Source organism: Tubulanus polymorphus, chromosome 2 (assembly GCF_964204645.1).
Source record: "Tubulanus polymorphus chromosome 2, tnTubPoly1.2, whole genome shotgun sequence".
NCBI classification, from domain to species: Eukaryota; Metazoa; Nemertea; class Palaeonemertea; order Tubulaniformes; family Tubulanidae; genus Tubulanus; species Tubulanus polymorphus.
In genome coordinates this window covers 3,029,502-3,051,253 of record NC_134026.1, presented here as the reverse complement: position 1 = coordinate 3,051,253, position 21,752 = coordinate 3,029,502, and the positions used below count along the sequence as shown (strand labels likewise).

General features: G+C 36.2%; 5 protein-coding genes across 6 annotated transcripts; 2 read left to right on the top strand and 3 right to left on the bottom strand.

The window, feature by feature from the left end:
* Positions 1–309: 309 nt before the first annotated feature.
* LOC141900243 (large ribosomal subunit protein mL50-like) lies at positions 310–1,810 on the bottom strand. Its single transcript, XM_074787042.1, has 4 exons — positions 1,677–1,810; positions 1,273–1,451; positions 1,048–1,189; positions 310–706 (listed from the first exon to the last, which is right to left on the bottom strand). The coding sequence occupies exons 1-4, from the start codon at positions 1,728–1,730 to the stop codon at positions 353–355; spliced, it is 729 nt and encodes a 242-aa protein (XP_074643143.1). The 5' UTR covers positions 1,731–1,810; the 3' UTR covers positions 310–352.
* A 305-nt stretch (positions 1,811–2,115) lies between these two features.
* LOC141900254 (meiotic nuclear division protein 1 homolog) lies at positions 2,116–3,681 on the bottom strand. The gene is made up of 6 exons (XM_074787058.1): positions 3,547–3,681; positions 3,316–3,381; positions 3,040–3,213; positions 2,834–2,941; positions 2,565–2,724; positions 2,116–2,312 (listed from the first exon to the last, which is right to left on the bottom strand). Exons 1-6 carry the CDS (start codon positions 3,547–3,549, stop codon positions 2,206–2,208), a joined length of 618 nt encoding a protein of 205 aa, XP_074643159.1. The 5' UTR covers positions 3,550–3,681; the 3' UTR covers positions 2,116–2,205.
* A 255-nt stretch (positions 3,682–3,936) lies between these two features.
* Positions 3,937–8,597, top strand: LOC141899333 (uncharacterized). The gene is made up of 10 exons (XM_074785578.1): positions 3,937–4,100; positions 4,249–4,349; positions 4,429–4,547; positions 4,859–5,147; positions 5,245–5,321; positions 5,396–5,606; positions 5,682–5,850; positions 6,186–6,451; positions 6,536–6,667; positions 6,893–8,597. The coding sequence occupies exons 1-10, from the start codon at positions 4,010–4,012 to the stop codon at positions 6,959–6,961; spliced, it is 1,524 nt and encodes a 507-aa protein (XP_074641679.1). The 5' UTR covers positions 3,937–4,009; the 3' UTR covers positions 6,962–8,597.
* A 740-nt stretch (positions 8,598–9,337) lies between these two features.
* Positions 9,338–14,790, bottom strand: LOC141898256 (protein moonraker-like). Its single transcript, XM_074784084.1, has 16 exons — positions 14,727–14,790; positions 13,951–14,491; positions 13,712–13,870; positions 13,261–13,436; positions 12,850–13,071; positions 12,652–12,751; positions 12,503–12,580; positions 12,236–12,390; positions 12,005–12,144; positions 11,517–11,733; positions 11,357–11,425; positions 11,035–11,205; positions 10,836–10,920; positions 10,666–10,759; positions 10,295–10,543; positions 9,338–10,043 (listed from the first exon to the last, which is right to left on the bottom strand). The coding sequence occupies exons 2-16, from the start codon at positions 14,471–14,473 to the stop codon at positions 9,755–9,757; spliced, it is 2,727 nt and encodes a 908-aa protein (XP_074640185.1). The 5' UTR covers positions 14,474–14,491; positions 14,727–14,790; the 3' UTR covers positions 9,338–9,754.
* An 83-nt stretch (positions 14,791–14,873) lies between these two features.
* LOC141899774 (dihydropyrimidine dehydrogenase [NADP(+)]-like) lies at positions 14,874–21,548 on the top strand. Of its 2 annotated transcripts, XM_074786292.1 has the most exons (22): positions 14,874–14,915; positions 15,318–15,428; positions 15,526–15,608; positions 15,689–15,776; positions 16,318–16,479; positions 16,894–17,090; positions 17,175–17,256; positions 17,333–17,417; positions 17,496–17,603; positions 17,693–17,862; positions 17,937–18,147; positions 18,266–18,450; positions 18,538–18,753; positions 18,898–19,062; positions 19,146–19,214; positions 19,376–19,459; positions 19,556–19,676; positions 19,758–20,020; positions 20,139–20,321; positions 20,438–20,578; positions 20,662–20,857; positions 20,958–21,548. In XM_074786292.1, the coding sequence occupies exons 1-22, from the start codon at positions 14,874–14,876 to the stop codon at positions 21,089–21,091; spliced, it is 3,096 nt and encodes a 1,031-aa protein (XP_074642393.1). In that variant the 3' UTR covers positions 21,092–21,548. The 2 variants fall into 2 exon arrangements, with proteins under 2 accessions (XP_074642393.1, XP_074642394.1); XM_074786293.1 differs by lacking the exons at positions 14,874–14,915; positions 15,318–15,428; positions 15,526–15,608; positions 15,689–15,776; positions 16,318–16,479 and adding an exon at positions 16,483–16,581.
* Positions 21,549–21,752: the final 204 nt, after the last annotated feature.

Here is a 21,752-nt window from a genome sequence, read left to right as displayed (position 1 = left end):
CCAGATACGATTGAGTAGGATTTTGAGACGATTTGAATGTTTGAAGCCTAAAATGATATAATGATAATTATACTATGACGTAGACTACGTACATCTAAAGCCAAGGCTCCATTGTGTATGAATGAAACGACTGTCAGACCAACTGCACACCAATATAAAAACCTTCCTTCCCTTTAATAATAATTCATGAGGACAATGATAAAGTTCGAGTAGATCTTGATTTTGCTAAGCTTGAATAAACTCGACATCGAAGATCTTAAACATCATAACCATCCAAATAAATGACTACAATAGAAACAATTCTTCCGTACAAACTTCAATTTTATTCAATAATTACATAGAAATTCACGAATTATGTTTCGAAATATTCTTCCTTTGGAGGTAACGCGTTCTTATATTCGTGCCAATGTTTCTTGGCTTTATATCCTTTGTACAGTTTTTTATCTTTCAAACCGCGAATGACAAAATCTTGTTTCGGATGGGCAGGTATTCCGCCGTGCATTGTGTCCGTGTCCGGGTTGAAGAATTTGTAATCCATTTGTACGTGTAAATTCTTCGGTAAATCTAACCTGGACAGGTCTTCTATCGGCGCCGTATCGCGCACTTCTATTTGGAAGAAATTGACGACGTCCTGAATCGTTTTCAGGTCACTCATATACGAGTTAGGAACGTAATGGTTCAATTGCTGCATACATTTGGTCAAAATCTAGAATGAAAATATTGATGAAAGATTAAAATACAAGAAATACCAAATGAGTTCAGCAAGTTCAACAGAGTTGTCTAGTTCATCATCTCAAAAGAAAATTATAATCAAACCTGAATGAACTGATTAGAGCCATTAGAAAACAAGTTAAAGAATCAGAATCTTTAATTTTGTCGACAAAGATGATTGACACATTTCAGTGAGGGAGTACAACTAATTGTCTTATTGGACATCAAAGTGCCCTTTTGGGATGTGAGAAGTCCTTCAAAATCGGTCTCTGGATTCCGAGAATTTAGAATTTTATGGAATCAAATCTTTCGTACATAACCATAATTTCAATGAACCTTATATTTGATAGATGGATTTTCAAGTGAGAGCGTTTTCCAATTGTCATCTGTTGAACCCAATGATTCTGTAACTATCGATTCAATCAATTGTTCGGCATTTTCTGGCGGTTTATAAGCAATTTTCTGCGTACGAACGGACCTACAAATTAAAATACAACATCTGTTCGATAAATCAGGATGATCGTGAATGATTTATTTGAATGAAACGATTGAGACACTTACGCTCTAGATCTTAATGTTTTGATTCGTTGTAACTGAGTTTCGGAATCACCTCCTTCAACCCCGCGTTTTCTCTTCTGAACGACAGATTCAACTGCCGCATCCATTTCTTCTTTATTGTCGTCATCGTTTTTTGCTTTTCTCGACCAAAAAGCTGTTCGTTTACTCGTCGCATAGATCACCTGCAAATAAATCAAGAGTTTGTCGACATTAGAATTTTGTGATGAAAATATCGACCTTTCATCTTCAGAGAGAGTTGATAGATGTAATATGGTAGAGAGGTCCTCACTCTCTCAGTTTCTGAGCGAAGTAAACACACAGACTACTTTACTATTGCCATTCCTTTTCTTGAAACATTTTAAGGCATGTTTTTAGGGCTATTCGGATATAAATTACAAACTATTCACCTGAAAGCGCGAGAAATCCGAACAGTACTTAGATATATTCCGTATTGATTGCATGCTGGAGAAAGTTTATGCACAGAATTCAATCCAAATAATTTTCAACACGTCAATAAAGCAAACATTGAATTGGATTAGTTGGCTGTGACACCTTCGCTGGGTTCGAATCCCAGAAATCACTAGTCTCTGAACCTTTCTTCCGATTAACTGTCAGCATCAGCTGATTGATGAGCTCTAATCACATCACTAACAAAACTCCATTCATTGAGACACGTTTATAATTTACGAACTTGGAAAAAACTTATTGATAACCAAACACCAACCAACGAAAACTCATTAAACCTTTTATGATTTGGTTTTTATACAAAATAAAATGACTTACTAAGTTAAAAATATAATTTTATTCAACAAAATCTAACATTTTATCATCTCAGTTAAGGGGAAAGTCATAGAACAATTGTTTCTTAAATTTATTTAGAGCACCAAGTCCAACTGAATAAGTAATACACAAAATGTACTTGACATCTTTTATGTTTCATTCGACATAATCAAATTCCTCAGGAATTCCAAACTGTTTATCAATTACACTTTCTTCAAATGAAAACTTCTTCTTAATCCATGATTTAATTGAAAAAACGTTATCTACAAAGAACAGAGAAAATCATCGATAAATCGACACGAAAACATTGAACATGAAGTGATCAAAAGTTTAGTTATTTGATCTCTCAATGAAAATTCAAATCTACAGTAAAAGTCCTAATGGGTGGCTCTATTGGGACCAATCAAAAACACGGTGTTATTAAGAATTTGAGTTAATTTGTTCACTGAAAAATGTCGGACTTTTGACTGTAATTGATAAGGAATTGTTGGCAAAATGACAGAACCAATACAGACCGGTCCATCGGTTTGCTGCTTCTTTAGCTGTTAGTATTTCCTCTTTCATTTGTTCCAAAACTTCCGGGTCGCATTCTTTAAATCGATCCAGTTCTTTGGTTATTTCATCTAAACGTTGTTTCTTAGCTGCCAATTGTTCCAGTATGGCACCTCTATTATCCTAAAATAACAAAGCGATGACTCATTTATCTAACTGATTTCTATACTTAATCACAAGAAAACCCATATTTTTTTGCAAGATCGGAGACAAATGTCAATCAACAGCTTACTGTGTCTTCTTTTCCAATTTTTTCTTTATTCAAAGCTTTTTCAGTCATCATTTTCTTTTTCTTACATTCAGTGATTGAGTTTGTCAAATCATCCAATTTACGTTTTCTCTTGAAATTAAAGAATGAGTTATCAATCTTCAAATTTCAAGCAACTTCATTTCATGTTCATTGTTTCGATGCTGGAATCAATCCAATAAATATCTTACATTCTGACTTGCTTTGCTCGGAAATGCCCAGAAATAAACGCAAGTTCCTATTTTGTCCGTATCAACCATGGCATCATCGACTAAACTCATTAAAATGTCTTTCACTGACATTGATGTGATACCTTTTTCTTTCGGACAAATCTTCTCCAGTTCTTTAAGCTGGAAAAAATCTTTCTGGAAAACAAAAAAAAAGCGGACATTTTAGACGCTAACAACAACATCAAGCTCTGTCACAGTTGAATGCATCGCACATGATAAAAAATAATAATATTCCACCTTTTCATAGAATAAATCCATCATCCTAGATCGCTTCTCTTCAACACTCAAACCCTTCTTCTTTGACTGGAAAGTGAAGTGAAATCACGTATTATATTTGACTGACATGCCATGACTGAGATTGAGAAGTAGGAAATAAAAATTTAATTGAACTTGAAGAGGGGCAATAATATTGATACTGTGGCTAAACATTTTCAAGACTAAAAAGAGAACAAACACATCGAAACTCACCATAATTTATGAAACTCCTCGGTCAATACACTATTAAACTTTTATTATCAGCATGAACTTCGGTACCTCATTCAGAAAGACGTTTGTCGTGGAAAAAGACCTAAATTAAAACAAACTAGCTTCAAATACGGCGCGTGCGAGTACTAAACGTCACTCGCGGTCTTCCGTAGTTCTAGTCACCCAGGTTCGAATCCCGTATTTATCTGGTCACGGTTCATTGATTTACAGCCGCTGCAACTCATTAACAGAAGTATTTCACGTATTCTATTTAGGTTATCCATTGTTTATAGAGTGATTGTTATTTCATTTGGCTGTAGGTCTCCTGAAATTTAATTTCCACAATTTTACTGACAAATCAACGAGGTGATGACGTCATTGTCGATCGAAGTAGCACAGCAATGAAGTACGTGAGAAACGAAGGAAGGTAGGGAAGAATCATCGTTTTAGGTGTAATTCAACCAAAATGGACCAAAAACCTGACCACCGTAAACTTCAGCGCCAATGTTCGTCTAACGTGGAATCAATGCGACGTCGGTGGCGAGATGAAAGATCTGGTTAGTATCGATAATTACATTAAATTCGATTAGAAAATTGGTACTTTTAATGTTTGTAGAGGGCGCCACAATATGGTTTATTAGTAAACAAATGCACGTGGTGTAGTTTGACAGTTTGACGAGCCGCTGATGTTTTAATTACTTTCAGATCTGAGAAAAGAACAAAGGGATAAGATCTTATTGTCTAAACGAGTTCGACATCAAAGTTATGAATTGAATAATGATGATGATGAATTCACTGAATTACAGGTAATGCATCAATGGAAAAAAGGTTTTGTACGTGATGATAAAATATTTGATGGTTCTAATTACTTTTCATGCGTTTCAGATTAAAGAAATGACGAAACAGCTTTTGCACACGTCACCATCATCAGAGAAGAAAGAGATATTGAAAGTTCTTCGAAAGGCTTTCGGACGAGGGACACTTTATATTGATGCATTTTTAAGGTTGGGCTTTGAGATAACAAATGAGTCTTTGTTGATCACAGGGGCTCGTAGTTTTGGAGTGAACTGTCGAGATCATCAAGTATCCCAGCTACTATAAGTATATAAAAAGAATTTCTAGTTATATACAGGCCCCATAGTACCTGGGATGTTGGATGATCTAAGCTACTATTCCCCCAAACTTCAACTACGAGCCCCTGTAGTTAAGATTCAACATTTAAAAGAAAATTATGATTTTACTTATCTTATCCTGTGGGAAATATGAATATATTTATGGGTTTTATTCAATCGAAGAGTAAAAATTTTACTTTCAGCGTGCCAAATTCAATGGAATGTATGGTAGGAATACTTACTGGGTTGGATACTGAACTACATCTGGAATCTGCGTGGTGCCTCACAAATATATCAGCAGGAATGCATGAACACGCGAAGATAACATTGAAAATGGCAGCTCCTTACCTTATAACGTATTTAAGCGGCAGTAATCCAGTAATGCAAGATCAATGCGCCTGGGCTCTCGGTAATATTGCCGGCGATAGTGAGGAATGTAGAGATGTCTTAAAACACCAGGGAATTATTCCTCCCTTAGTTGAATTGTTAAAGGTAACTTTTGTTAATTATTATGAAAAATGTTGCACATATATATCTAAAAATAAATAGATACATTCTTGTTATTGAGGACTATTGTTTGCATTTTCAGTCCCCATCTCCAACTGTAGTTAAATCAGCATTGTTCGCAATATCAAATATGGCCCGTGGTCATGATCCAAGTATCAAGTGAGTAGCATATTGAAAGGCAGAACTGTTTGAGACGTGTTTGTTGGGTTAACGAAACAAACATTATTCTTTAGAGAAATGTTGAATATCGGCGTCGCGACGTTGGTATTAAATCTGATGGAATTCAAAGAAGATATGCTGCCTGTAATAGCTGAGGTTGCCTGGGTATTGACGTATTTAACGGCTAGCGGAGATTATGAAGAAGAATTAGTTTCGCAGGGAATTATCCCAAAAATCTCAAATATGATCGCGCAGATCGCCGTTCACAATCATGATGATGTTCAGGTAGAGATAATGAAGAAATTTGAGGCCTTGTAGTTTTTTTATATGTAAAGTTATTGAATTTGATTTATTTTGCAGGCTATAACTCCATTATTGAGAGCTCTAGGTAACCTGTGTAGTGGGGCAGACAGATATAGCGTCGATGCTAGTCAAACTGATGGATTATTGCCTGCCTTAAGTAAATTCCTGCAGTCCAATCATCGGCATATCAGAAAAGAATGCTTATGGACCATGTCAAATATGACAGGTATAATGTATGTCTATTATTCAAGCACTAATATCACCTAACCCACTCTACCATTTCAACAAAAATGTGGAGATTCTTATTCATTTTCAAAGTCGGAAATCTGGGTCAGGAGGTCTGGAAAAAAGAATATGCAGTCAGACTCAGTAGAGTCATCATCAGTCATCACATTACTTAAGTTGTTTTTGAGTCTCAATTTATATTTCCAATTTGATTCGCTAAGTTTTAATCATCACGAGTATTGAACATAAGGAAGGGTCTAGCTATGATAACTGTAAAGCTAGATCGGCTGTAAAACCTCTTCCCCGTATCACTTTATTCAATTCAAATATTTGCAGGTGAAATGAACGTTGCTCGTGAAATTATTCGTACTGGTGCCGTACCTCACTTCGTTAATCTGTTAAGTGCCGCTTACGACATTAAGAAAGAAGCCGCGTATTGTATTTGTAATTTGGTTTGTCACGGCGATGAATTCTGTCAATTCATCTCGCATTCTGACGCAATCGTATCGATGATACCGCTGTTGAAAGTATCGGGGAACGATGTCGAGTTGATACATCTAGCTTTGTGTTTCTACGAGGCTATGTTCAGAGCAGTAGACGAGGTAGATGAGTTCATAGTGCCGTTTTTAATAAACTCTTTGAGACAAACTGGTAAATTTGATGAAGATGACTATACCTTTTTTTAGACGAAACATAGATTTGAAGAAAGTGGTGGAGTTGGATACCTGGAAGGTTTAGAATATCACGCTAATGACACGATTCGAAGTCAAGCGAATGATTTATTAGATAAACATTTCTGGATTGATGATGAAAGAGAGGTAAGAGGGCGATAATATTGTTAGAGCTTCTTGGAGTTGAACTTCCTTAGAAGCTTATCATACAAATTGTTTTGCTACAAATGTGTAGTTGCTTGTGCCTTGAATAAACTAGTTAACCTATAAAGTCTCGACGTATTTGTCTCAACGTTTTACTCATGCGAAACCAATGGAATACTGAGAAAATGTATTGATTTACTCTTTTACAATTTCAATATGAATTTCTAGGAGGATGATGATACATTAGAAGATGTGTTGACCGCGAAACCGATGGTTACGTCTGGCCCGGCAGAATGACGCAAGTGGTCCATCTCGGGTCAGTCATTTCTAAATCGAACGAACAGTCCCGGGATGAGCAGTGAGTCATTCGATGAAAAAATGGATGATGAAGAAAATGCCCGGGGTGAAACTACAAATCAATGAAAACCCCCTTCAATCAGTCACAGCCCATTACAATGCTATCAGTGGGACGAGAAAAACATTGGTATATTTCTTCTCAGAAATTGAGCATTTGCATTCAATCGGTTGGTGTTATAATGGACTTTGACTTTACTGATCAGAGACTGCCATTTGTGAGTCTACAATATACCCCGTTTGTTCCATCTACTATGATCTCCTCATGAAAAAAAATGATTTCATTTTCCATTTATGCACTCTAAAAAAAAATCTGTGCATAATTTTGTGCATTGCTGATGCATAATAGTTGACTCATGGTTGTTAAATTAAATTCTTGTTACTCGATGTTATATCAGATATTTTTCCAGTAATCATTTCGTATTCGGTCAGTAAATATCGTTCATAGACTTTTTGTGAAGTTTATGTTTATGGTATAAATCTTCATATGCACTGTATTATAAATTAAATGTAAATATAGAAATGTTATTATATACCGCTGTAGATTTATGCGTTATTTAATGGAAAGTTGACCTCTAATACTTATCATATAAGGGTTATCGATTTGAATTTGTTGAAATTTTATGCATTCATTAGCCTCCGCCCTAACTCTGTAAAGTTGGGACCAGCACAGATCCTGTGGGAACGGTATAATACATATATATGAAAATAGTTAAAATTGTGTATAGATCATGATAGATCATGAATGCTTGCATGATTAAGATAATGTGCCATTCTACAATTTGTTTATTCTTTCTATTTATTGAACAGAATAAAATGTATTTTCTTATTGTATGTTTTAGTCTGATCTGTCATTTAATTTTTCCATGTGAGCATTCCTCATAGGGTTAGATTAGATATAGATGTACTATTCCTGTCTTGTAAGATTTTGAGCAATAACCTAAGAATAAGATGATTGGTGATGATTGAATAAATTATTTCACTCATGAAAATAAAGAAGAACTTACTTAATTCAGATGACTAGGGACTGCCAAGATTTCCTGATTTAATATTCAAATTATGAATAATAGTTTGGTTCCAGGTTCAATGGACCAAATATTTTATCCGAATTTAGTGAAAATCCGGATGAAAAAATTCAAATTGAGTTCTACCATATTTCACTTTGTTGTTTTAGATTATTTCAGCTATTACTTACATTTCTAATTCATCAATGAATGCAGCTTACCGTTTTTGAAAAAAAGTCCTATTGACTATCTTCTTGATTGATCTTTTCAGGCTATCAGCATTCTGTTATATTTAATTGTCTAGTTTCAATTTTAAAACTGCAATTACATGTACTGCACTCGACTTGATGATTCTGGATAAATTGTTTTTAATCCAAGTTACTTGGAACTGTATTTAGAATGTCTCAATTCATCTAAAGATAAGCTCATGTAGTTTACATGTGAAATAGAAGTTACAAAAACTAGGCAGCTTTGGAAAGTAATTTTTGCTTTGTTGATGGAGCTTTTTTCAACTGTTTTCCCTATTACCAGTATGCATGTGTTACAAATTTCTTATGTTTATAGAATAAAGATCTATGGAGTTTTCTATGAATCTATTGTTCGGTTTCCTTAATTTTGAAAACATCCTTAGCAGTAACAGGTATGTCAATTATATGGAGGTTTTTGCAATCGGATAAATCGGAACCAGTTTGATCATCTATTTAGTTTAATGGTAACTGGAAGAACGCACCGAGATATTCCCACTTACTTACGGTCCACCCACTGGTACTAACTGCATTTTAAAAACTCCCGAAATAGAAGTTCTTCAAACAAATAAAATAGAGCAGTCCATAGTTTTTAAATGGATCTCAACTAGCTTCCCTAGCGTTTTACTAGAACAAGATTTCACTGTATTAAGTGAAGACTTGTACTGTCGAAAATCTAAAAATACATGTAGTTGGAAAATCAAGTATTCCCTACAGCACAAAACTTATTCATGAAACTGAGCTTGCATTTGATGGAGTCTGATAATGATGGAGCCACGACCTAATACCAAAGTTTTAATCCTCCAGAAACGAATGAAAATAATGCCCAAAAAATCAAATCAATACAGAATGAATTATATCAATAAATTTCATTTATGAAGAGACCTGCTCCTGATGAATATAGAAAAATATATAACTTTTATCTAATCAAATCTGCTCGGTAATCTATAAAGCTATGATCATTCAATTTGAACTATCTTTATGATTCATAGTGAAAAATCTAAATACTAATAATAATAATACTTTATAAAATCATCAATATACAAAATAATTAGACACAATTTATCAATAATAGATACATGTATAAAACTGCTGCTTTTTGGTAACAGATCAGTGTTACAGTGGATTTAAATGAACCAGCACAAACCAATTACAATCACAATCTAATACGGCTACACATAACATAATACAAAAATTATGATACACAATATTTTAATTTATGTGTCACAAATAAACAATGTACGCGTACTTTCTAATTTCATGAAAAAACAAGGAGTATTTACAAGCTTCCAAGATATAAATGTCAAGATGGAAGAACCACAACATTACACACTCAATATTCAAATGAAGTAAGCTGTCTATGTGACAATATTTTAGTCCGTTAGTTGGTGTTTGCCAACATCTTGGACTTTACGAGACCAAACCACACCGAGTAAGGCTGTAATTGAAGATATCCAAACGAACACTGGTAAATGTAAGAAATAATGTTATTGATCAAAGTCTCTAGCATCCTCATAATTATCATCATCATCTTCATCATCATCAAAATCTGTTTCGCTATATTCTGTTCCTACAATATCATCTTCATCCTCAAAATTCTCATCCTCATCACGAGTTACATCATGAGGTTTTTGTTGTTGTGTAGCAGCAACCTTGTCAGTCTTTGGGCAGACAAACTCTGACCTAAACACTTTCTCCACAGTCGCAGCCGATCCTGAGTCGAATATTTCCTGAGTTATGGACTCCATACAATCGCCGAGTATCTCGTCAGCAATGCTGAAAAAAAAAAAAACACAACAAATTTCAATCCCTAAAACATCACCCCAGTCGAGTACTGCAGTTAAAGACTAAGAAAGAAATCTATGAAAATTTGCAATGATTATATCTATGCAGTAAATCCCAGTTTCCCTCAAAGGTATGAAATACCCTACTGCACGCAGTCCTTAAACAGTTTAACAATTTAATCAACACACTAAATTCTCTGATTTCAGGGTTTGTAGGAATGGAAAGGCTTTATCATTACTTACGTTGCCATGATATTTGACGGATTGAAACCACCAGCAGATACATTAGCTGAACGTTTTAAGAATTGTTCGTACTCATTCCGATATTCGAAAATGCTGTCTAACGTTTCTTTGTGAATCGTGAACGGAATCAACGGCGGAATCAATAGATGCATCGGTTCATTGATGACATCATCAAATTCATCGTGAGATCGCTGTTGAGTAAGACTGGCAGACGGACGACTCAGTTCTATACCTCCTTCAACATCAGTTCTATAATAAACCGATTTATACATTCAATATTCAAACATAGTCAAGCTATTTTGATTGAGAGATCCATCGGATCTTTGAAATTGAAAGAACCGTGGAACTGAAGTTATGAAAAGGACACTCACCTGATAACTGGTTGATAAGCATTCCTACTGGAACCAGAACCTGTTGTTATGTGAATGGGCTGAGGAGTCACTGGTTTCTTTCCGAAAGACGATACTGAAATAATAACCGACTTTTAGATAGCTTGAAACATTCATATACACCGGTACCGATGATCAATAGGGGAACTTACGATCTTTAGCTCTTTCTGTCAACGATTTTTCTTCGTCTTGATAATTGATTGAGTTCCATTTCTGTCGAATAGCATTTTGTTCTCTCTGCAAAACGAAATTCGAACATGGGTATCAAGACGATTGCCCCCCTTTTTTCGATGAAAAACCAGAACTACAACAACCAACAACAACGTTACTGAGAAATTCCCGAGTATTTACCTCCATTTCGTTGAGACGTTGAAGTAAGCCCTCCACTTGAGGAGCGTTTCTCATTTCTGTCGCCAGACGTTCTGATTTCTCATCATCTTCCATTCGTTGTAATTCTGAAGCCGTATCCCGCATCAAATCATGCAGCAACATATCACCCAAAATATCTGCGTTTACTTCAACCTGAGATTTGAAATTTAACTTTTTGAAATGACGAGTAACAAAACAATTAAATACAGTAAAACCTACAATAGTGAAAACTTCTGTCATAAATTTTCTAGTTCTTATTCAATCAAGTGAATGCCTTGCCCGGAACAAGCGTTCACGGTCTCACCTTCTCTGAAGTTTTCTCAGATAGTTTGTTGCGTAGAGAGAATGGATCTCGAGTCTTGCCAGATATTTCCTAAAAGCAGATACGTATGAATTGAAATCGATATTAGCTAACAGTGGTCTTGATTGTATCCTCGGTGAACGTAAAGGCAAAATTCACAAACCTTCGCTTGATCTAGTAGAGGTTTAAGCTGCGATTTTATCGCGCGTTCAGCATCAGCGACCCATTCACGAGGAACACCTACATCTAAATGTGTTAGGTATCCATCGACGTCACGTCTGGGAGACACACCCACTCTCGGTGAGCGTCCATATCTTGGAGATATACCATATTCTCTTCTGGGTGACAATCCTCGCATCGATCGCGGAGTTAAGTCTTTCCTACAAGATGTAAAATACTTGTTAGAATTCAAGTACAAATAAAGGGGCTGGTTGTATTGACTGCTTATCTACCAACCACTTGGTTAGTAATGTCCCTTCGGGTTACGTGATAATTTCTAGTCCATGAATCTATCTTAAAATCAAATCTCAAAACCCATTTATTCCCCTAAGCTTACAATTAAACTTTTCTGTGTTCTCTTTGTGTATATAATGTAAGGCCAATGAGTATATTTTACATAGATTCTAAACCTTTGAGAAATAACTCTTATACCGAGGAGATTTTGGAGATTCAGGACGATGAATTTCATGCAGATCTCTCGTCTTTTGTTGTGATGAATATGTAGGTTCAAGGTATCCATAATCATCATTTAGATCGGTCACTTCCGGAATAGCAATCCTTACTTTCTCTTTCTACAAAACATTTTCGTACACTCAGTGCATTAGGAATCTAAGTAAACTTGTACAAGAATGACAATAATCCAAAAATTGTATTTATCGTTACCTTTAATTTTTCAGCTAAGAGGAGTCCTCTGGGTTTGTTCCCTTTTCTAGTTGGACTGAGAGGTGGTGAAGATGATCGATCTCGAGCCCGCAGCAATGCATTAATACCAGACCTGATCGTTTCCTGTCTTTCTGGGGTCGGTTCATTGTGAACACCTGCAGATGCAGATAGATGCAGATATGACAGTGAATATATTCGATTTGAACACATTTTCCTATGTTACATTATTTTACAAATAATTTGGCAAAAGGTAGATTAGTGTCTTACTTGTCTGACCTTGACATAACCTTGCTGAGTGGTGATCTTTATCCGACCTTGAAGAGCGAGGAGGGGAATGCGATCGTCCTAAAAATGACATAACGAAGTCAGACAAAAAATCTAAACCTCAATTGCATCATCATCAAAGATTTACTTACCAATAATAACAGTTTCTTTAACTGGTTTAAAACGTTCATTCTGCGGTTTACGAGTTCGGTTTGGCAAGGCCTTATCCCGTGCCCAGCGCTCATAATTATCCTAAAAGACGGAAATTTTCACGAAATTTATTTCTTAAGTTTCCGATGCAATGTACCCAAAATTTTACAGACTTTGAGAAGTTTTTTGAAGATATTTACCTCTCGTTTGATGAGATTAACTACACCTACAGGAATACCAGAATGTCCTCCGATACCGAGTTCGATACACAATTCAGTCATCTGTTCATTGATGAAATTGATATCCTTGTTTACGCGTGGTAAACCGAATTTGATATCGTGATCCGACAAGTTGTAAACGAAAGCTTGAACGGCACGTAAAAATGCGCGATGAGCCGCGCCCAGCTTCACGATTATCAATGTCTGTAACATAAAAACGTTGAAATCAAACTCCAACATTTCACAATTTACAGCAAATAAAAAGATTTGTGTATATGGCCTTGAATTCAAATCCCAACACGTAAAAATTGAAATGAATCTGAAAATTTTTTTCCGTGGTTTGGAAAGAGTTTTTATGATACTGTAAGGATAACGCAATCATGACTAAATTACCTTTTTCTTGCCATGTAAACCCTCGGCTCCGAGTTTTATTAAATCCGCTTTTATTTCTCGAACTTGTTGTTGAAGTCCATACATTAATCTGGTGGTACGCGAAGCCTTGTCTTCGGCGTGAGACACACGTTTTACTTCGAGCAATCTTTCTTCTTCAGAGAACTGAGGTGGTTCACCTGCTCGTAAAATTATCACACAGAATTACTTCATCGCATAGAACAGTGCCTCGATAGAATTGAAAATAAAAGATTGAATTGATAAATTTCCCAACCTAATGTTCATGGTTTTTTTTCATAAAGTTGCTTAGTGAAGATTTGGGGTGTGACAGACCTCATACACGTATTCCAAAATCTACTGGTTATTGCTACGCATTTGTTGTGTTCATATCTTATAGTAAACGCATCTAGTAATGCTTTTTAAAGACAACCAGTAAAATGACAATTTTCCTCACCTCGTTTTGCCAAAACGCGGCGTTCAACTTGATAGATTTTCTCAACGCAATCGTTCAATTCGTGTCGTATTTGACAAATTTCATCGATATTTTTCTCATCTTCGGATTTCGTCACCTGATAGTTATCGATATCTCTGGTAGGTGGCGAGTCTGTGGTAGCTGAAAATGGACGACATACATCTTCTAAAATAACGAGACAAAATCGAATGACAAGAAACTAAATTGCTGAAGAAACATACGAGGATAATGAAGTTCGACGTTAGTTTGTCGGTTTGTCGCTTGTGTCTTCGATGTCGGTCTTTTTTTCTTCGGTTTAATATCGGCTTGAGTTTCGACGGATTGCACAGTTTTTCCAGCTCGACGACGATCCTGACGCTGCTGGGCTTTTACTAAATATTGTTTACTCGGCACGATTTTAGTCTTCTTCGCGCGTCCGCTAACGGCTTGTTCTTGTTCTTTACGTAATTTTTCTAGTTCGAGATCCATCTTTTTCTTCTTGATGTCGCGTTTAGCAAGCTTCACGGCCATCGATAAACTTTCTTCAGAAATAACGGAGAACTGCACGGACGGAGGCGCGTGCTCGACGAAATCCGGATGTCTCCTAGTTGGACTCGATCCGAGGCGTTCGACGATAACCGGGCCGGGTTTACGAAATCGCACGGCCAGATTTGACGGCGAAGTCGACCGGTGCAAATTGAATCGTAATTGATTCTGTATGTGAGGTATAGGTGGCGCTGCCATCATTTCCGTTTGTATGACCATATTACCGCTTGGTTACAACTGAAAATAAGATAGAATTCATTTTAAATCTTAATCATTCTTGATAAATAAATACACAGGTTACACAAAAACTGAAAACTCAAAAAAGTGACCTGCTGGACGACTCAGTCAGTCTCACTCTCAGTCCATACATTCAATAAGAACAACAACAGATGCTGCCTCACACTACATACAATAAATATTCATTAGGATGAAATATATATTTCATCTATGGTCGTTATCATGCTAAATTTACCTTTATTTCATGTATTTCAACGCTGAATTTGAATCATCCGCCTCCACAATAAATACAATTTTCGGCGCTAGTGCCCCCTGGTGGGTATTCAACTATATCGCGGACTATGGACTTCAACACGAACTTCTTAGTTTAGGATTCAGAATCATGGCCTCCCACGACGTCAGTAAACATGTTCCTGATATTGAGGTAATTCTTTACGATTAAATCACATTCACTCGGAATTTTCTATTGCAAATTGTCTTCGCATAAATTGCTCTTTTAGATTTTAGCCAAGAACATGCTTGTCAGTGTATGCTTTCATAGAATATGGCTAATTAACAGCCAAGAAATTAAACTAAGATCCACCCTATCCACTCATCAGTTAGTTGTTACCTAATCGTTGGTCCTAAGCTTTTATATTAAGGATGAGCTTATCTGATCGTTAACTTAAACCACAGACAGGTTACTGACTACCTTTGCTTTGGCTTAACTGGGCTTGCTAATTAATTGTTTCCTGGATGAATGTTACTCGATGAAATTGTTCTGCTCGGTCAGGTAATGTTAGTAGGCTATGGCTGATAATAATCGCACCCCTCCTCTCACTTTTAGAATATTTTGGCTTTGAATCCTAAGGTTCAAACTCACGCAAATTTTGTACCAACGGCGCAAACAAAAGATACGAAGCAACTATGGAAGAGAAATGAAAGCAAGGATTGTTCGGTAAAAACATTTGCTGTGAAATGTTTTGCTATAGCCTTTGGTTTAAATGCTTGAATTTAAATTTTTCATATTTTTTCTATTATTTTAAATTCTTAAGACATGTGCGCCAAAAGAAAAGAATTTTGAGGACATCAAGCATACTACATTGAGTGAACGAGGGGCACTCAGGGAGGCTGCAAGGTGCATTGAATAAAAAGTTATTTGCTACTGAGTAAAATCAAACTCAGCCTATTTTAATAACATTTCTTTCTGATTCACAGATGTTTGAAATGCGTCGATGCTCCATGTCAAAAGAGCTGTCCTACACAATTGGATATCAAATCTTTTATTACAAGTATTTCGAATAAGGTAAGCATTAGAATTCTTTCCCACAATAGAAACTTGATGTTTGAAAAAGTTGATGAAAAATCTGTATTATATCATGCTTGTTTATTCAAATGATTTCATTACACATTTTTAGTCCATGTCTTTTGAAATGAAAAGGCAATGATTGTCAAAAGCTATAGACTTGTATTGATTGCAAGCACCATATTGTGTTATTAGAACCACATTTAAACCACCAGCATGTTTATACTGGCACATCCACGTATGCAGACCTCATGTTAACCTTAGTGCATTGTAACATTTGACCATTGACCATTAAACTTTTGACCAGTTCATATTATAAATATATAAGCAATACCGCTGACCCTACCGTATTATCGCCATTTATCACATATAGGGTGATATCTTTATCAAAGAGCTCCGTCATTATAGATAATGATAAAAATTATGATGTAATCGAAATTTGCGAATGTTCTAAGTTGAATAGAATCAAAATCAAGGGAATCGAAAAACAGAATAGAATAGAAAAATTCATAAAGCATATTGTGTGATTTATTTTTTGTAGAATTACTATGGAGCAGCTAAAGCTATATTCAGTGATAATCCATTGGGTCTTACATGTGGTATGGTCTGTCCTACCAGTGATTTATGTGTTGGGGGATGTAATTTGTATGCATCAGAAGAGGGGCCGATTAACATTGGTGGCCTACAACAATTTGCTACTGAGGTGAGAGTTATGTAGTACGCAAATGCTATTAACCCATTTCACTAGTGATTTCTCCTTACGGAACCAGGAATACTAACTGGCGTCCTTGAACCATTATCTGAGGTGAGAGTTATGTAGTACGCAAATGCTATTAACCCATTTCATTAGTGTTTTCTCCTTACAGAACCAGGAATACTAACTGGCGTCCTTGAACCATTATCTGTACTCATCGAATATCTAAGTTCTAAGAGTGTTTTTTGTTATGAATCATTCAGCTGAAATAGCATACTGTGCTTGAGATGTAGAATTATACGTAGTGTTTCTGAAAACTTTGATGCCAAAATCTATTTTTCTTTTGGCCTCAAAAGAAATTCTGGCCCATGAAAATAGATTTGGGTAAATCAGTCTAATCAATTTTTACAATTGTTCCATTAGGTGTTTAAAAAAATGAAAATACCCCAAATCCGGGACCCAAACCTTCCACCAGTGGACCAATTGCCTGAGAGTTATCAAGCAAAAATTGCTCTTGCCGGATGTGGACCAGCGAGTGTTAGCTGTGGAACATTTCTAGCTCGATTGGGATACACGAACATTACCGTGTTTGAAAAAAATGAATATGTTGGTGGCCTCAGGTAATTAAAATAAATTTTTAGAATACTTCTATAACACCATCCCGCACATTGACTGGTTCATTTATGAATGTGATGATATTTCAGCACATCAGAGATTCCTCAATTCCGTCTGCCATATGACGTTGTTAATTTCGAGGTTGAACAAATGAAAGATCTTGGAGTAAAAGTATGTACACGTTATAAGAGTTTGCTATGTTTCTAAATCGCCATTTTCTATGCACTTCTTACTTTTTGATTTACAGGTTGAATGTGGAAAGGTTCTCGGTAAAGATTTCACGGCTGAATCATTGAAAAAGGATGGCTTTGAAGCTGTATTCCTTGGAATTGGTAAGTAATACATATTCGCTTTTAAAATGTGATTGTCTCGATGTTTCGCCTTTTGATTTAATGAATATCTTTTTACAGGAATGCCAGATGCTAAAAGGATACCGATATTTAAAGAACTGACAATGGAAATGGGTTTCTATACTTCTAAAGATTTTCTACCTCTCGTTGCTGCAGCCAGTAAACCAGGTATAATGCGATTCAAATGAAATGTTACAAACATTTCATGTACACGTATACGAAAGATGAAAAATACAGAAGTAATTTTCCTCTGATAGGTGCTTGTGCATGTAAATCTAATCTGCCAGAGACTCGAGGTAATGTGATAGTTCTTGGTGCCGGTGATACAGCATTCGACTGCGCCACATCTGCGCTTCGTTGCGGAGCTAAACGAGTATTCATCGTGTTCCGTAAAGGTTTCACAACAATCCGACCAGTTCCTGAAGAGGTTAGTTTCATAACATCGCGTTCTTTTCCTCGTAGTACTATGTTTTATAACTGACGTGTTTTTTTAATCTTCAGATGGAGTTAGCCAGAGATGAGAAATGCGAATTCTTGCCATTCATGTCACCGAGTAAAGTGAATGTAAAGAATGGTAAAATCGTTTCCATGGAATTTTTCCGATCTGAACAAACGGACGATGGAAAATGGATTGTTGATGAAGATCAACTTGTACGTCTAAAAGCAGACTACATCATCTCAGCCTTCGGATCTACTCTTCTTGATCCGGAAGGTAAGAATAGAAAAATCAATGTAGGCCTTTATTTACGTGAATATTAAGCATACTTGTACTACAGCTTTTATCAATGTATAAGTCACTATAAGAGTATAATCAATGTCTAAACTTTCAGTCAAGTCTGCAATGGCACCATTAAAGTTCAATACATGGGGACTACCCGAGGTAGATAAAAAGACCATGCAGTCAAGTGAACCGTGGATATTTATTGGGGGAGATTTAGGAGGTATTGCCCAGACAACCGTGGAATCAGTGAATGATGGCAAAACGGCATCATGGTATATTCACAAATACTTACAGGTTAATAATACTGATCTAAATCTTCTGTTTATCAAGTGATGATCTAGGATATTAAGATGTAAAACATGGCATGTTATTGAATTTCAGTCATTACATGGTTTACCGGTTCCTCAGCAGCCTTCGCTTCCATTGTTTTGCACGCCTATCGACAGCGTGGATATCAGCGTTGAAATGTGTGGTCTGAAGTTTGAGAATCCTTATGGTTTAGCTAGTGCGACACCAACAACCAGTAGTCCTATGATCAGGAGAGCATTTGAAGCTGGTTGGGGATTTTCTCTAACTAAAACATTCACCCTGGATAAGGTTTGTAGGCCTACTCTTCATATTGTTTATTGATATGATTTGCAACATATTTGGGATTTGTGTTATATTTCTAAATATGAATGATTCATGATTTTAATGAATATGGAATGTATTGTACATTTATACTGTCTGTATATCCTGTAGGACATAGTAACCAATGTATCCCCACGTATTGTTAGAGGAACTACCTCTGGTCATGTATTTGGCCCAGGACAAGGATCTTATTTGAATATCGAATTAGTCAGCGAAAAAACTGCTGCCTATTGGTGTAAGAGTGTGACTGAACTCAAGAGAGATTTTCCAACGAAGGTTAGCAACACCGGTATAAGTTAACAAAATTAGAATTGTTACCCAATTGTCATGTTTACAAGTGCATTCTTTATCTAAAATAGATCGTTATTGCAAGTATCATGTGTGGATATAGCAAAGAAGACTGGACTAAGTTATCTAAGATGGCTGAGGTAAAAAAGAATATTTCTTATATTTCTCATTCGTTAGAAAATGTACAAACGAGGTTGCAAACTTCTCAACATTTGAAAAAAATTCGTAAAATTTTGTAAAAGCAGAATTCCCTACCAAACCTCTTGTGTTGCATCTGAATTTAAGGATTAATTTTTCACAGGATGCTGGTTCTGATGCTCTTGAGCTGAATCTGTCGTGTCCACATGGAATGGGTGAACGTGGAATGGGACTTGCTTGCGGACAGGTAAAACTGATAGGAAACAGTTTATCCCCAGGATTAGAAAGATGGTACATTACTTGCCTTTTGAGATTTAAATCATGGAATTTTTTCTATTGAAAGGATGATGAACTAGTGAGAAATATTTGCCGTTGGGTTCGTGACGCTGTCAAGATACCGTTCTTCGCGAAACTGACACCGAATGTCACGAACATCGTTGTCATCGCAAAGGCTGCATATGAAGGTAGATAACCAGAAGTGAACATTATGAAAATTTAGCATAGACATTTCTAGTTACCTGTACAAATGTGTCAATTTGTTTTAGGTGGAGCTGATGGTGTAACAGCGACTAACACTGTTTCTGGACTGATGGGATTGAAGGGTAATGGTAAAGCATGGCCAGCTATCGGTAAAGAAAGCAGAACGACGTATGGTGGTGTTTCCGGTAATGCTATACGACCGATAGCATTGAAAGCTGTCACTGCCATCGCTAAGGCTTTACCAGGATTCCCGATTCTTGCTACTGGAGGTATTGATTCTGCTGAATCTGGTCTGCAGTTCTTACATGGAGGTGCCTCTGTATTGCAGGCAAGTACAGAATACAAAGTTCTTATATGACCCTGTATTTAAGTTCCTTCATTCTCTGCTCTCTTGAAAGCTGGTTGATGAGAATAAGTGACTAAAGCAATGTTGTTTCCTTTTGCAGATTTGCAGTGCAGTTCACAATCAAGATTACACTGTTGTACAGGATTATATTACGGGATTGAAATGCCTACTCTATCTACAGAGTTTAGAACTGACTAAGGACTGGGATGGCCAAACACCACCAACCCCAAAACATCAGCTTGGAAAACCTGTCATCCGGTTGTCTGATATGATCGGTAACAAGGTAAGGGTATAAGGGACTTCCACGTCGTGATTGTAAATCTGAGATTCCAAGGCATTTCTTTTCTGTCATCCTGTGAAATGATGTTGCCACTATGTTGCGGTGAATTATTTTTTTAGAAACTTCCAAACTTCGGTCAATTTAAACATGAAAGAGAACAGTTGATTGGGCAGAAGAAATTGGAAGAAGATATCCTGGAAGTTCGAGATCCTCCTAGTAGACCAGTTGCTAAACCAGTCAAACCTATACCTACTGTTAAGGTGAGTAGTATTTTGGTATTGATATAGCCCGGTTTCCAGGTTTATTACTGTTAAACTTGAGAACATTCTGTCATTGCTTTTAGGATATGATTGGTAAAGCTGTATCTATGATTACCTCATACAACGAGTTGGATAACAAACAACAGGTTGTAGCATTGATCGATGAAGAAATGTGTATAAACTGTGGTAAATGCTACATGACATGCAACGACTCCGGATATCAGGCTATTAAATTTGACCCTGAAACTCATCTTCCTCTTGTCACAGATGAATGTACCGGTAAGTACTGGGAAAATGAAACAAATAAGGAACGTTGAAACCAATTCAAATTTTTACAACCCCCCATCTAAAACACATATTTGCATGGTTTTAATTTCAGGATGTACGTTGTGCCTGTCAGTCTGTCCGATCATTGACTGTATACAAATGACACCAAGGTTAACCCCTTACATTCCTAAGCGGGGCATACCCCTGAAAAATGTAACAACGCCGGCTGTTACTGTTATGCAGTAATTATTAAATATATTATGTTTTTCTGTAAAAATCAGTGTCAGTTATTAGTCACAATATGTGCTGGGTAGGCCTACTTATTTGATTCTATTTGATACGTAAATTACTCGTCGATTTATAGTTATATATGAATGGTTCAATATCTTAACCGGTGTTAATTGTAGATCTTGATTGTTCTCTCCTAAAATTCTGTTCTTACTTGTATTGTTCAACAGTATTTACCCGTAATCATAGGGTAGCTACCGGTAGTCTTTATATTTTACATAGATTAGTTGAATGTTATTCTGACCAACTATTTTTGATTATATTTTTAACCCAAAATATACCTGGTATTAGGTATATTATGGACATTTCTGTACGATTTTCTGCTGTATCGAAATTAGTTACTTATTCTTCCTTACAATCATGGATTACTTATATTATTTACATGGTGCTGGTCTTGTGACTAATAAAGCTTTAAATGAGGTGAATATTTTGTTGGATCTTTTGTTTCAAGGATGGTTTCAGTCAATAGGAGGCTTATTCCACCAGTGAAAACTCCAATTGCTTTTATCCAATCACTGCGGGCTCATCACTGAGTTGCAGTCCTTTTTCAGCTTGTACCAGTGAGCTTAAATAACAAATAGACATAGGATAACCCAGACAAAGGAAGTAAAACAAAGAA